The 15,011-nt window shown below is 41.3% G+C and overlaps 1 protein-coding gene across 4 annotated transcripts in view; it reads left to right on the forward strand.

Moving 5' to 3' along the window:
- Window positions 1-15,011, forward strand: part of LOC112568638 (protein capicua homolog) — a 56,223-nt gene that overhangs the window by 29,279 nt on the left and 11,933 nt on the right. The window contains exons 2-20 of one of the 4 annotated variants that reach the window (XM_025246029.1): window positions 1,608-1,796; window positions 3,108-3,268; window positions 3,931-4,113; window positions 4,492-4,633; window positions 5,228-5,409; window positions 5,761-5,992; window positions 6,368-6,510; window positions 6,738-8,039; window positions 8,420-8,599; window positions 8,802-8,960; window positions 9,148-9,401; window positions 9,999-10,108; window positions 10,337-10,612; window positions 11,291-11,461; window positions 11,908-12,509; window positions 12,880-13,043; window positions 13,369-13,517; window positions 14,222-14,383; window positions 14,682-14,819. In XM_025246029.1, the coding sequence (XP_025101814.1) occupies window positions 1,608-1,796; window positions 3,108-3,268; window positions 3,931-4,113; window positions 4,492-4,633; window positions 5,228-5,409; window positions 5,761-5,992; window positions 6,368-6,510; window positions 6,738-8,039; window positions 8,420-8,599; window positions 8,802-8,960; window positions 9,148-9,401; window positions 9,999-10,108; window positions 10,337-10,612; window positions 11,291-11,461; window positions 11,908-12,509; window positions 12,880-13,043; window positions 13,369-13,517; window positions 14,222-14,383; window positions 14,682-14,819 (4,899 nt within the window). The remainder of the gene's footprint in view (window positions 1-1,607; window positions 1,797-3,107; window positions 3,269-3,930; window positions 4,114-4,491; window positions 4,634-5,227; window positions 5,410-5,760; window positions 5,993-6,367; window positions 6,511-6,737; window positions 8,040-8,419; window positions 8,600-8,801; window positions 8,961-9,147; window positions 9,402-9,998; window positions 10,109-10,336; window positions 10,613-11,290; window positions 11,462-11,907; window positions 12,510-12,879; window positions 13,044-13,368; window positions 13,518-14,221; window positions 14,384-14,681; window positions 14,820-15,011) is intronic. The other 3 variants (XM_025246031.1, XM_025246030.1, XM_025246033.1) reach the window with 3 other exon arrangements.

Consider the following 15,011-nt stretch of genomic DNA (forward strand, 5'->3'; position numbering starts at 1 on the left):
GCAAAGGAGGATGGGCAGAGATGCTATTTTTGTAATTGGATATCCCTTTCTGCTTACATGTATTTGCTGAAGGAAAACGGGATTGGAACAAGAATGTCAGTCATCTGTTTAATGATGCCACAAAATCTGCAGTTTAAAAATTGTATTGACTCTGTCAGTAGTTTTTGTAACTCTCAGTAGAAATTCTTTTTTCATATATTGCATCTGGTCAGTGTTCAGGTCTAGTCATACACAGTTATTCTGCAACAGAAGTTTGTGTGATTTAGTTGACCTAAATGTCCCTCTTTTCTGATGGGCCTCATTAGTACATCAAGCTAGGGATAGCTTACTGTACAGTACCAACTGCTGCTGCAGCAACTTGCAGAGAGCAAAAGTAGTATGTCATTTGTCAGTTATAACCCCTTTGTTAACTGGCTCAGAGGGACACTTGATTAGTGAGGGACATCTTTGTTGTGGTCACATTGATCTACATGCTGCTGTTCACCATGATTTTCAATGCAAAATAAAATTTAGTAAAATTTGTGGCTATTTTGGACTTCATGGCCTTACTGAACAGTGGAGTGCTGTATTCTGATAGTTGTTGATTAGCTCAGCTGATGACCCCATTACAGAACACCACTTTCTCCTATCTTTTACAAACTGTACTTCCTTTTCCTCCTTTTCTCTCCTGATAACCAGTGTCTCCTACATCTCATGGTGGAAACTTGCATGTATATCAAAACTGTATCAAATCTGGCACTAGTCTAGAAAGCAGACTGTTGAACTTCAAGCAGGCAAACATTCACTTGTTCATTTGGTGAGGAATGACACAGCTATTGAGTGTAATCAACAAATAGCACTAGCTTCTAATCTGCGTTTTGCTTTTTGTCTGCATGTGCTGTGTGGAACCTCTGAGTTAAATGCACCAAAAGCAATAACTGGGTGTGAGATTATTGTCTGCCCTCCATATCAGAAGCATGTGTGAAAATAGGTCTATAAAAATGGAACGTTTTATTATTATTGCTTAGAAACTGGGATCTTGATTCTTGAAGTAATCAGAATAAATCCTTAAGGCAAGACTGCTTTTGACCATACCCTACCCCTTTTCCAAAACTACCCCCTCAGAAAAAAAACAAAAACGAAAAAAAAAATACCCAGTGACAATCTGCCTTTTAAAGTGCTTGATATAAGATTCTGCTCACAGATGTAGCGTGCTGCAAGCAGTTTCAATCAGATCAGTTAAGCACCACTTGCAACTATTTCCAGAGCTGAATTATTTGTGCTTTTAAAATGGATACCAAGCAGTTGCAGTTTCTTTTGTTAAAAAAAAACTAAGCTTTTTAACACTCTCCATCCAGGGTATTAATGGCATCATACTGACTGCTAATGCATGAATGGGCAGTGACCAAACATTTCTTGTTGTGACCATTTTCAGTAGCCAGAACTGGCATGCTAGAGAACTGGTATAGGGGCTGGCATGATGAGGCATGTCTTTAATCATAGTCCTGCTGCATATTGTTCATCTTGCTGAAACAACATTTAATGGAGAATTCACAGTTCATTTTCACTAGGAATACTCATTCAGCAGAAATGTACAGACCCTTTTTTTTTGTTGGTTTGTTTTGCAGAAACAGAAAAAGAGGGTGGCTTACACAAAATATACCCTTGGCACAGCCTGGTACCCTTCCTCAACAACACCACCCAACCCATGCCCCTACAGCAGGCTCCGCCCCCTTCAGCTAGTCCAGTCCCTAAGTACAAGCAGGCCTCACCAAGGGGGAGTCAGTCGGATCGGCTGTCCACAGCTGGTGATGGAGGTACAGTCAAGGCTTTTTGCAGTGATGAGAGAGCTAATAGAGGAAAGTCATGTCTTTTCTTATGAACCCAGGGGCTTGGTACCTTATGTCAAAATCTTTGACTCTGGTTTAGGTCTGATGCGTGCTGGTGTGGTGTGTATCTGCATTTATTTCTGAAAAAGAAATTGCCTGGAAGTTTGCAAAAGAAAATAGGTAGTGTTTGTAAAATGCATTTTTAATTGGATTAAGAAAAGAAGGAAACTTGAAAATGGAAGTTGTTTTATTTGCATCTTTGTGAAGTCATCACATTTTGTCATCAAACACACTTCACAGCTAGCTGTTTCCTTGATTTTGAGGAGGCAGGGAAAGGATTATTTTATGATTAAGTAATTACTTTGTACCGAAATTTTTTGTTGTTGTAGTGTTATCATAAGCAGAATTTTTATTTTAAAAATATCAGGTAGTCATTAATAAAGAAAGCAACAGCTAAAGCTCCTGTCATCTACATGTGTTCTCTTAGAACATTCTGGAATACAGAGACATTTGGGAGAACTATTTGCTAGCATGCCAGTTTGGCACTTGCATAACTTTTCTTCTGTTGTCAATGATTATGATTGAGTTTAGCAGAAAATGTGAAGAAAGATTTGACTGGGACTTTGCCTGTGTCACAGTATCAGGGGCATTAAGGCCATCACGAGTGTTAAATTATTGTCAAAGGAATGAGTTTAATCCATCAAAATATATTAATTCCCCAAATCTCTGAATTTCAGTTACAAGATGCAGATCTTTGAACACTGTAGTGCTTGAGTTTTGGCAAGAGGTCTAGGCCTCATTTCCCTTAATGGCAGAAAGCATAGGTTTGCTGATTTGGGAAAAGTCCTGTTGCGATTACTTCAGGGACATCAGAAGTTAGAACTTCAATCCATGTGGGCTTTCCTAAAAAGAAAAAATCCTCTTTTGTAACAGATTAATGATAGCACTATATTCTGATAACTTTTCAACAACTTTGAATTTCTTGTTTAATCTGCATTAGACTTTATATATGTTCAGGTTTTATGTCCTACCTTCTTTAACAAGTTATTTCCAAAACGGCATTTATGTATATATCACTGCAATAAAAATAAGATTTTGGTGACATAAGTATGTATTAAGTTAGGTAATGAAGCCCATGATTGTTTGCTTTGTATATATATATAGATCATCTTTTGTATAATCTTTGCACATTTTTTAATTATAATGAAAGATGAGGTGAAGGTCAGAGCAGATTCTTTTTTGTAAAGATGTCTGGAATTTCAAGCTGAGCTGGTTTGAGTAGGTTTATGTGTCCTGCAGGGCTGAAGCTGGATGACGATGTTGGCTGTGATCCTGATGATGATGATGTGTTTGAACCTGTTGTGGAGTCATCAAAGAAAGCTCCCAAGTCACCAACAAAGAGACGTACACAGTCACTAAGTGCTCTGAAAGACAAAGAAGAGAACAGGGCTTTGAGAAAGGTCAGTGCACATTTGCTTGTGTGTGTGTGAACAGGGTCTTGAGAAAGGTCGGTGCAAGTGTGTTTTCTTGCTAGTATTTGTGAGAGACAGAGTGTAAAGGATGAAAGCTGTTAAGCTTTTATGTGTCTTTCTAGCGACTTGTACAAGTTTGTGATGTTTTTGACTTGGGATCTGCCTCTCTACATGATGATGGTGATGGGAGGCCAGCCACTAACACCCTTAGTTTCCACTTAACCACTCATTCAAAATCATTTGTACACTCTGCAGCAAGTGGATTTACACCTCAATTTCACATTATTTGTATCCTCTTTATACGTACACTCAGCTGCTTTGCCTTAATGCTAAGATTTTGGCCAACCTTCACCATATTTGAAATCACTGATTAAATATATCTACCGACAACAATTTTAATGAATTGTAATGTTATGCAAGGTCTCTCATGGCTTTTAAATCGCAGCTCAGAATGATTGATGTGTTCTGAAAGACAGCTATAACAAAAACAAAATATATTCACCATCCATCATGGCTGAAAAACTGAGGAAGCGAGTGGCATTGCCATTGTCCTGTTGATTTTTGATATTTTAAATAAAACGACTTTAGATAAAATGCTAAAGACTGCCAATCCAGGATGCGGACTCCCATCACATATTGTTTTTGGTCAGAAGGATAAAGATCACATCCGTCGCCCCATGAACGCCTTCATGATATTCAGCAAGCGACACCGGGCAATGGTACACCAGCGGCATCCAAACCAGGACAACCGTACCGTGAGCAAGATATTGGGCGAGTGGTGGTATGCTTTGGAGCCCAAACAGAAGCAGCTTTACTATGACTTGGCTTCCCAGGTATGATATCAGTTGTCTTACTTTAGCAGGTCATACTTAACCTCTGTCCTGACTTACTGAAATGCCTTAGTAGGGCATGAGCATTTACTGCTGACCAGCAGCTGGACTTGCATTTATTTTGAACGCTGTTTTGACAACTACTGTTCTTGCGAAGGAACTGCTGCATCCAGAAATTGTATTTTCTTGGATGCCTTTTTTTCCTGGGGCCAGTTCTAAGTTGAAAAGCTTGAGAATAATTTGGATTTGCTATGGAGTTACTATGGAGTCACTGTCAATGATGATGTTGATTTAAATTTCTTTTTGTATGAGTTTTCAAAGTAATTGGTGGTGCTGCAGAATTGATAATGCAGAACTCCTTATGCTTGTTTTATCTGACAGGTGAAGGAAGCCCACTTCAAGGCTCATCCTGACTGGAAGTGGTGCTCAAAGGATCGCAAGCGGTCATCCACTGTGGCCACGTCCCTTAAGCAGCATTCTAGGCTCAGTTCATCGGGTGATGCTGTTGATGCTGAAACAACAGGTCAGCAATATAAGATTAAAATAAAACCTTTTTGTTTTAAAGGACTAGTAGGGTGCAAATTTGTTTTTAAACGATTAGACAAAACACGGTGCAAGATTCTGTTTTCCCCTTTCTTTTTTCAGGGTATACATCTACTAACGTCCCCATGCATGGAAAGAGTTGAAAACTGTGGTATCACAATATGCCTAATTAATATATATTCTCAGCCATCCCATTGGCTGAAGCCTTGACAACCATTCTGATGTCTGTGTTGTTGACATTTCTGTGCATGGTGATGTTTGTAAACGTGCATCTTGTCTATTCATGCAGATCTGAGGAAATAATATTTTGCACTGATCTTAACCCAATCATAAAAAAATCATGCGCCTCACCAATCCTTTTAAGAATGCTTAAAGCTACAAAATACCGTTCACAAGAAGGGATTGCATTCTCTCAACAGCTTAACTGTAAAAGAGTTAAAGTGTATACTGTTACTTTGTAGTGCTCCTTTCATCAGCTATTGACACAGTATACTGTATAATTATATATTTTGATTCCTTGATGTGTACACAGAATTGTAAGAGTTGTAGTGGTAATGTGGTTGTTTCCTTGCAGAGAAGTTGGATAGTCCAGTGCTGGTTAAACAGTCTAGCATCGATGATGTGTTTGATGACCCTGTGCCACTTGCAAGCATTCGCCCTCACAGCCTCTCTTCATTTTCACGTGAAGATGAGGGCAGCGCCTTTGTCCCCACCAAAGCATTTTTAAAGCGAGAAAGTGGTGCAAGTCTGACAGAGGTATGCATGTTTTTGTGGGGCTATCTGGGTTTGCCTGACATACATGAGACAGAAACACTGACATTTTTCTAAATAAAATTTTATTTATGTGACATCCTAACATTACATGTCAGAATAGCAAATTGCAGCCAATACAATTGTGTCAGCTGAACAAATCAAATACTATGCTTCACCACAATTCCTGGAGTATACAAGTGGAGCATGAGCATATGCAGTTATTCAGACTAGTTTAGATTAGTAAAAATGACCAGATAACAAGAGCGATGTCAACAGTAGTTCAATTTACAATCACTTTATTGTGTAAGGCATGTTTTGCATGTTTGCAAATGAAAAGTTTGATTTATTCTTCAGCCTCTGTCAAGAGAAAGGCTTGTATCGGATAGCTGCCTGCAGCTTCCTTCAACATCCCATACTTCAGCCAACCAGAATCATTCTCCCTTGTCCGGAGGTGCACGAGAACTTGCTGGGCCAGTGCCCACCAGCAGGTCGCAGCTTATAGCTCATCATGCCTACCGCACTTCACAGTCCAAGGGAGAGGAGGATGACAGCGATGATGAGAAAATGGTTATATGCGAGGAGGATGGTGAGAGCTAAAGTGGAGTGTTGAATGAGAAAAGTGATAGATTTTTCAAGGAGCTTTTAGGCAAATAGTCTTAAGCTTTGCAGATTTCTTTGCTGATAAATGAAAGAGCAAAGCTAAAGAGTTGGTTCTTTTTGAAGAACCTATTTTTCAGATTGCTAACTGATAAATCAAATCCAATTTTTGTTTAGTCAAGATACTCAAGTTAAAAAAAAATATAATGGAAAAGTGATACACTCAGGATGTTATTGTTTTTTCTCTGATGGTGTTTATATACTATTTAATTAATGATATGATGTTAGTGGCCTCCAAACTATGAGGGCTGGTTTAAGTGCTGGGTATATTATGTTTGACATATACTTTTGCTTATCTTTACAGACAATAACAGTGAAACTGATGGCATAGATCTTAACTGCAAAGAACATGTGTCAGACAGTGCAACTGACAGTGAGGCAGAAGATAACGTCTTGATCGAAAACAAGGCTTTCCCTCAGCAGAGGTTCTCACCTGTAATGAAACAGGTGATTATCCGTAGCCATAAAATAGCATACGACCTTGATAAAGTTTGCAAAATGAGGAGGAGCAGATGAGAAAAAGATTGAGAAAACATTATAGATTGGACTGTTCAGTCCACTATTCTTATATATTTTTTCCTCCATATTTAAAATTGTTTGAGCAGGATTTAGATAACTTTATATTTTTGGGCGTGTGTCTATGGCTTGCATAAACAAAAATATTTTGGATGCAGATCGGGTCAGTGGACATTGCTCACCGCCCACAGCCAATCAGAAGGATGCCTCACTCGGAGTCCACTCAGGTCCTCATGCATTCAGAGTCCACTAAATTGTCTGGCATTGCAGCAGCAGTGAAGGATGCTCTGGACCCTCTGTCGCTCCCACGGCCTTCAAGCACAGGTTCAAGCTTCCAACCCATTGGAGCCTTCCGTGCCAAGCTGAAAGATATGCAGTCCATGAGTGCAGAAAGCGAGAACATTCAAAATGAAGAGAAGATGGAAATGAGGAAGACCTCTTTCTCCACTTCCTCAGTGCCTGGATTGGTGGCTGCAGCCTCAGCAGCTGTGCCTCTGGCCATGGTGTCGGGCGTTACAGGAGGCGGACGGGTCCAGTATGTCCAGCAGACTCCTGTGAAAGTGGGCCCCATGACAATCCACAACATCACCATGATGCAGGAACAACAGCACCTTATTGTCTCCTCCGACACACAAACCACGCTGGGCTGCCACAACTCAAACGGGCCCATTCTGGGAAAAATTTCCAAAGGTATGGGACGTGTCAACTCACAGCGCATAGCTCCTCATCAGCAGCACCACCAGCAGCAACAGCAACAGCAGCACCACCACCTGCACCAGCAACATCCACAACAGCAAATCATGGTTCAGCCCAATGCCATTCTAGGGAAACCTGCCACCTCATCTATGGTCCAGATTGTTGCAGCACCACAGCTTGTCGCAACCTGTGCCGGCCAGATTTCGGGCACGGTAACATCTACTTTTGCCACCACCGCCAAGCCTATCTCCACCCCGATCCCTATTGCTTCCAAACCCACCAACTCCTCAGCCATGCCATCCAATACTAAAGTGAGCCGGACAGCTTCTCTAGGCAGCATTAGCATGCCCTCGGCCACCATCTTGCCCAGTACGCAGACAGCCAAGTACAGCACCATTGTGCTGCAGGGCAACCAGTACAGTGGCATGACCCTGCTTGACACCTCCAGCCTGACCACAGCCCAGGGACAAAAAATCCAAGCTGGGAACTCGGGAGTGCACCACGTTAACCCACAAGGGTTCATGACCACTTACCGCAATGTTGCACCGCCTCCGCACACCAGTCCCCAGGCAGCACAGCCAGTACAGACTGTAGCCACTCAGCCAGCTCATCACCTGGTGACCAACTTGGTGCTGAAGACCAATGCCACGCCACCGGCAGGGGGAGGCCATCAGCAGCAAGCTCAGGCACCGACCCAGACCCTGAGCATTGCACCTTCACAACAGCCCACCCACGTCCGCTATATTTTACCCTCTGTCCAGGTAGTGGTACCCCAGCATCACTTTTGACTTTTTTCCAATCACGTTGTCAGTGTCCCAGTTGCACTTTGCCTATAGTAGATCCTTAATGAGTGTCTCTTATTGTGGAGGAGAGTGTGAGAGAAGTACTGATGCTCCATATTTTAAAAGTTTTTTTTTAAAACAAACTTTATCAGGGTAAACCATACTAAAGTTTGACAAATTAAGTGTGGTTGATTTTGCAAAGCCTACCTTGCATAGATACTATCTTGTGATTTGTCGCGATCTTGTTCTTGAAAATTCTTCATGTCTTCCTCCTAATTTCTCCTATTAGGTGTTACTGGGTGAGGTAGTTGGGTGAGTAATTCTTATGCTGTATCCACTAATCTGATTTGATTGCTGGTCAGGTGCAGGCATCTCCTCAAGGAGACAAGGTACAGAATGTCCTGCAGATGGCGCTACCAGGAGGAGCTGTGACACAGGCTGGCATCCTCACTGTGGCCAGCAGCCCTGTCCCTCCACAAGGGTCTCACCAGGTCCCCATGTCAGGAAAAATTCAGATCACACCTGCCAGCAATATACGCAAGGTGACAGATAAATAAGTGCATGAGGCAGATATGATTGCAATGAATGTTAGATACAAATAGCAAATAGAGAAGATAGGTTGAAATAAACAACTTTCAGATTTAAAGAGAAATGTGATAAAGTTGTTCTTTTGTAAATACTTGTGTTAGGGACTGACTTTGTGAAATATGTCCCTACATGTGGTTTTTTTTTAATGTAATGCAGGTTCTGACTACACAGCAGTCTGCCCAGCCCCAAGCTGTTATCAGCACAAATAAGGCACAGCAACAACAGCAGCACCAACAGCAGCAGGTTGCCATGGTTACACAGTTTGTTGCCATGCCACAGTCCCCAGCTATTGTAGCCATGGCACAGCCTCAGCAGGTAGAGTGCATTTGCGAGAGCTTCCCTTGATCTTTCTTTTCATGCTTCTCCAGCAAAAAGTACTTGACATACCTGATGTACATTCATTAAATGTGTATGTGTGTTTGTGTGTGTCTCACTCCAGTTTAATTTTGAAAAGATTCTGTGGGATCTTGGTGAGACTGTAACTGAATTCTATTCTTGATAGGTGCAGATCTCTGGAGGCTCCCTTGCTCAGCCTGTTGTGTCACTAGCAGTGGCACAGCACCAGGCACTGCCCCTGCCATCACCGACGGTTGTGCAACAGCAACAGGCAGCCACCATCACCGCTCACCTGCAGCAGCAGCAGCAATCCAGTGCCCTCGCCACCCATCTACATCAGCAACCAGCAACGATCACTGCACAGCTGCAGCAATCTCAGCAACAACCGCAGCAGCGTGTTATACTTCCCACTGCACCTAGGTACACATCTGTAGCATATGGATGTTCGGGATGGAATGTTACTGGGTTTTTATGGGTACTGCTGACTATGAAAGCTGAATGATACAGATATACATTGTGTTGTAATTTAACTTAGGTTTTGAATGAAATAGGGATTACGACAGAGAGTAGTTACAATAATAAAACATAATAACGATAAATAATTTCATTAAAGTGCACAGTCCAAATTAAATGGCTGTTCTCCATGCTAGCATCGAAAATAATTACTGAAGAGTGAACAAGTTCAGTTACAAGAAGAGTTGAACAAAACAGAGCTAAAGAGTAAAATAATAGAATCAGCAGACAGAAAGAATAAATGTTGATAAGACTCCAGTTTACAGACAGTAAAAGAAAGACTGACAGAAAGCATGAAGTAAAGTAGAATTAGGAAGAGCATCATGGGGTAAAACTGTGAAAATTAAAACAGATTGACTGCCTTTTTCAATGGTTTACATAATACTTGTTTCCTGTTGACATTCTGTAATCTTGAGACAACTGTATAGAGATCTTGAGATAGCTGTATGGAGATCTTGAGATAGCTGTGTGAAGATCTTGACCACAAGCACATTTTCTCCTCAGGTTCAACTTCATGTCTCAGCCACCAGGGACCTCCGTTTCCATAGCAACAGCCCAGTCACAAAGTGCCAAGTTAGAAACGTTGCAGATTGTGCCAACCATTGTTGCTCAAGGTATGCAAATTTTGTGTTTGTAAATTTGATGATAATGATACTAATGTTTTATGTATCTTTCTAAATTATTTGTTTTCTAGCTAGTTTCTTGAGCTATTATACTTTTGAAATGATTGATTTTGATTTTTTTGTTTGTTTTTATTTCTACCATGAAAATCAGCACAATACGTTTACTGTTCATTGTTGCAAATGGCAACAGGAACCTGACTTTTCAAAACTTTTCTGCAGGCCAGCAGGTGCTGATTCATCCACAGCCAGTTCGCTCCCCTGCCTCCATCAGCCCTGCACTGTCGCTAGCTTCACCTCTTCCCCAGAGTACTCCTCCCCACCAACATCAGCAGCAGAGTATCGCCCCCAAGCTGTCAGCTGCCTTACAGAAAAGCCCTCAGCATCAGCCATTTTACCAACAGCAGCAACAGCAGCAGCAGCAGCAGCAGCAACAATCAGTGCAGCAACAGCAACACCAGCAACAACATCCCAGATCAAGCCCAAAGTTCTTTCAAGGTTAGCTAACATATGGGTTATGTGGTGGGTGAGGTTTTGAGTACTTTCAGTTTGCTAGAGATTGTAGTTCTCTGCATGTCGGGAATGGATAAGACACAACTCAGACTCAGTACTTTGCTTTAGAATTGGCCTGCTGTGCTTAACATACATTTTTTGTTTTTAAATTCTTAATCTTAAGTGAACCTGAGAACAAGGTTTAACTTAATCCCTATGCACTGAAATGCCGATGTCAGGAGGCTCTGACCATTGACTTGAGCATCTGCTACAGTTACTTCGAAAATTTTTCACTCAAGAATTGTCTTCCATCATAGGGAAGAAATCTGGTTGAGGCCTTATGTGCAACCTGATGCACGAAGAGGAATAGATAGATAGGGAAGAAACCACTGCATTCAAAACCAGAAAAGAATTTGTGTAGAGTTAAACTTCTTGAAATTTATTTGTTATATGACATCACAGTTGAGGTAAGGTAAGTTTTGCTGTGTTTATGTGTCATTATTTACTTATCAACCTGTACCATTCAGATATGAGTGTCTTGCAGTGCTCTGTATTTTTTTCCCCCTCCATGTTAAGTGCATAGAGCCTGGTTTAAAAAGGTAGATGTGCTACCATTTTCATTGTTTGCAAGTTATTGTTGCTGTGACACCATGTTTATCAACACCAATATCCTCTTCTTTAAAGGGAGAATGCACATAAAACCTGCAGGATTCACAGGGCTTTCTTCAGAAGGGAAAGGAGAAATTGGCTACATCAGTAGTCCTAATCTGCAGGCCAAGCCCACCCGTGTCAAGGCTGCCATTGTTCATGTTCCCGTGGCAACAGAGAGCCTTCAGCGTCCACCACAGAGTCCAGGTATGACTGCAATGCCAAGAGATTTGTTGGCTGCAGAGAATTTGCTTTTAGATGGCTCAAAACCTTCAGGACCTTAGCTTAAACTCTCTCCTGTTTGTAAACTTTCCCCAGAGGTCCAATTTTTTGTTCAGTTTATTTCTACACATCAGCATGTATTTCTATTGCATGAATATATGCATTTCACTTTAGCATACTCATTATTCTTTTGATGGGCCTTATGATTAACTTGCCAGTATTTTGGAGATATGTATGATATTTGTTATAAATGGCATATTGAGATATGGCACTGAACGTAGGAAGGCTTATAGGGCAGAAAGCATTTCCACAAATGTAGCACATCAACAGTCAAAGAAGTATTCAAGAATGACCTGTAATTGTATCATGGATAAAAACTTTCATGCTCTCTGCATGTCAGTACTGTAAAGTTTTTTTGGTGGTTGTTGCAGCTCAGCGATCTCGGCCATCTGTTGGTTCACCTCGTCCCACACCCTCCCCAAACACTATCTCACCAGTTCCCTCCCCTGGAGCAAGCCACCACCACTCCCCTCAAGCCCCATCTCCTAATTCTTCCCAGCTTCATCATCGTATGCCTGTCATGGCTTCCAGCCTTTCAGCATCTTCACCTCAGCCCCACCAAGTGATGGGTGACCTACCATCTCCAGTTCCCAGACACCTGGGAGATGCACGACACCCATTGCCGCCATCACCTCTGGCACAGCAAATTTCATCTGATTTTGATCAAAGACCTCTCAGCAAGCCTCCAACACCCAGCATAATCACCAACACCAACAACAACAATAACAGCACCACCAGCAATAACAACATCAGTGGGGGGAAGAAGTTTGGAGAGAGTGACAGGAGGATGACGCCACCGAGAAAAGAGAAGAAGACTGTGCGCATGGACCTTCCAGATCTGGAGGACGAGGAGGAGAAGCGAGAGATCCCAAAGAGGGATGTGACATTTTCCTTTCCAGCATCTGATCATGGCATGGACGAGGAGAGGATCGGGTCCAATGCACTGGCTGCTTCTAATGGAGGGGGTCACCAGGTGAAAATTGCATTTTTGTGGGGAGGACATGAGTGGGTGCTGGGGAAGAGTTGGAGAAAAAATTGTAGAACTGATTTGGAAAACCTGGACGATGATGGTGAATTTCAAATCTTAGTGTTGCCATACCACTGATTGATTTATTTGTTGAATAAGACCTGTTTATAATTTAGCATGCTTTCTTCGTATTTAAGAAATCAACTTCATAGAGGTTCATAGAGAGAGAGGAGAGTAAGGTGAGTGAGACAGAGATAATCGTGGGTTTGAAAACTTAGATATTTAATTTGTATTTAAAATCAGTTTTATTTCATTTAAAATTTAAAAAAATATTTTCAAATCTTCAAAATCTAACAATGGATATAATTTTTCTCAGCCATCAAAAGCCAAGCACAAGCCCCCTCCACTGATGGTCCCCCCTCAGGTGCTGCAGTCCACTCTTCCCTCTCCAGGCTGCAGTGCTAGCTCCGCCCCCAGTTCTGCTGTCAACAGCCCCCGCAAGAGTATTTTCAAAAAGGTTAAAGATGATGGCATGAACAGGTGGGTCCGTTTCTTTGCACCCCTCTGGTTGTTTGGCAAATGGGGGTAAAAGACCTTTAGGTGTGCATTCTTTGTGCTTGCAAAGCTTGTAGGGATCACAGACAGGGACATAGATACAAAGCTTTCATTTTATTCCTTATGTTCCATGGCTGTAGATGTGCCACTCTGAGCCTACATTATTGGCAGTCCGTGCATCTGTCTTGATTAATGGTCATATTGCATTAATGTCAAGGGGTTGAGGGGTGGCAGTACATTCAAGTTTGCTCATCGTAGAGTAAAGGGAGAAAAGACAGCATTGAGAAACTATTAAGATTGTGTCCTGCAGGGTTCTGGAGCAAGTGGATTTTGAGCGGCAGTTTGAATGTCTTCCTAAGTTTGTCCCTGAGGATAATGAGACAAGCACACCACTTCCTCAAAGTCCACGGGCTATTCTCAACACATACAAGAAGAAGAAGAAGCAGGTCTCCAATTTAGGTGAACAGATTTTGCCTTTCTGTTTCAGCAAAACAAAGGCAACTTTTTTCTGTCTCTTTTGTCATCAGTTTTCTGCATCATTTTTTTTCCCTTTTATTTCTGCCTTCCATTGCCTCTTCTTCCTTTCACTTTCATTATTTGTTGTTTTCCTGTTGTCTTCTCCAGTCAGCATTAGTGTCTGAACGATCCTAAAAATACTTTATTTTTATAAAAAAAGTTATTACTTTCGGGAGGGCACTAAAGGTTAATTTTGTGTTCTCAAGGGAGAAGTGGGTAGTAGACTCTTTAAGTTGCACTCTGTGTAAATATGTAAAAGCAGCTTATAATATTTATCTCAAAGTTTGGAAACAAGATGAATAAAGGAAGGCATTATCTTTGCTGTGACACAAGGTTGGATATTATACTAAAGACTATTTTTGCTGCGTGAGTGGATAAATAACTTATGTTACTGGGTTGACATTTATTAAATCTAAAAAGATAAAAAAGTGGCTGCATTGTGTTAAACATCTTGCCAGTAACCTATCAATATGAAATTGCCAGATTTGTTTAGTAGGTGACTAGCTTGACTAAGTCAAGTCCATCTTCACAGTGTTGTCTTCTTTGCATAGTGAGTAGTTATGTTTCTTCACAAACACCAATGTCTTTACAAACCTACAAAACTATTAAATCGTTTCAAAAGCATGCATTATCTGTGAAATATTCAGTGAAGGACAACCCTGATGGAGAAAGCAAGTTTTCCAGCGAATCAGAAACAACAACACCAAAGACGCCACGCAGTGGAATGTTCGAGGACACAAGGTTCTTTGGAAGCTCTTTCAACCTGGAGAATATTAATGAGGAGTTCAAGGGTGCTTTGTCTGCGAAAGGTAACATTTGGACCATCACAAATTGCAAACCTCTCTTTCCTGTTCCATTTACTTTATTTGCAGAAGGTAAAGTACAAAACCTGTAAAATGATACGTCTCAACAGCTGTGATGTTATAGTTTGTTCTGTGCAAGATGAAACTGATTTACTGATTTTTACCTGTCATACTAATCAATAATATACACTGATGTACATGTGCACAAACACACATATATTCAGAGGCTGCACTGTTGGTGAGTTGCAGTCACTGTTTAGGTTAACTGTCTTTGTAATTTGTCTCTGACTGCTCATCTTTTTAGATTTTGATGGGGACTTGAATTCTCCACGCACACCCAAAACACCCAGCTCACCCGGAACTTTCTCCACCCGACGAATACTTGACCAGCGCAGGCAGCTAGTCATGCAACTGTTCGAGGAACAGGGGCTTTATCCCACCAGTAAGTTTAAATTGATGTGTGTGTGTTTGTTTTTATGCCTGTATATGAATATGCTCACAGAATGAAGCAGCAAGAAATAATTCTTTTATTTTTATACTTATTGTAGATGAATTTGTATTGTGTGCAAATGGGTCATGCATGCTTTTATAATGATGTGCAGCTGCCACATCTCTTGCTCACTTTCTCTGTCTC

The sequence above is a fragment of the Pomacea canaliculata genome, linkage group LG7, assembly GCF_003073045.1.
Source record: "Pomacea canaliculata isolate SZHN2017 linkage group LG7, ASM307304v1, whole genome shotgun sequence".
Taxonomy (NCBI): Eukaryota; Metazoa; Mollusca; class Gastropoda; order Architaenioglossa; family Ampullariidae; genus Pomacea; species Pomacea canaliculata.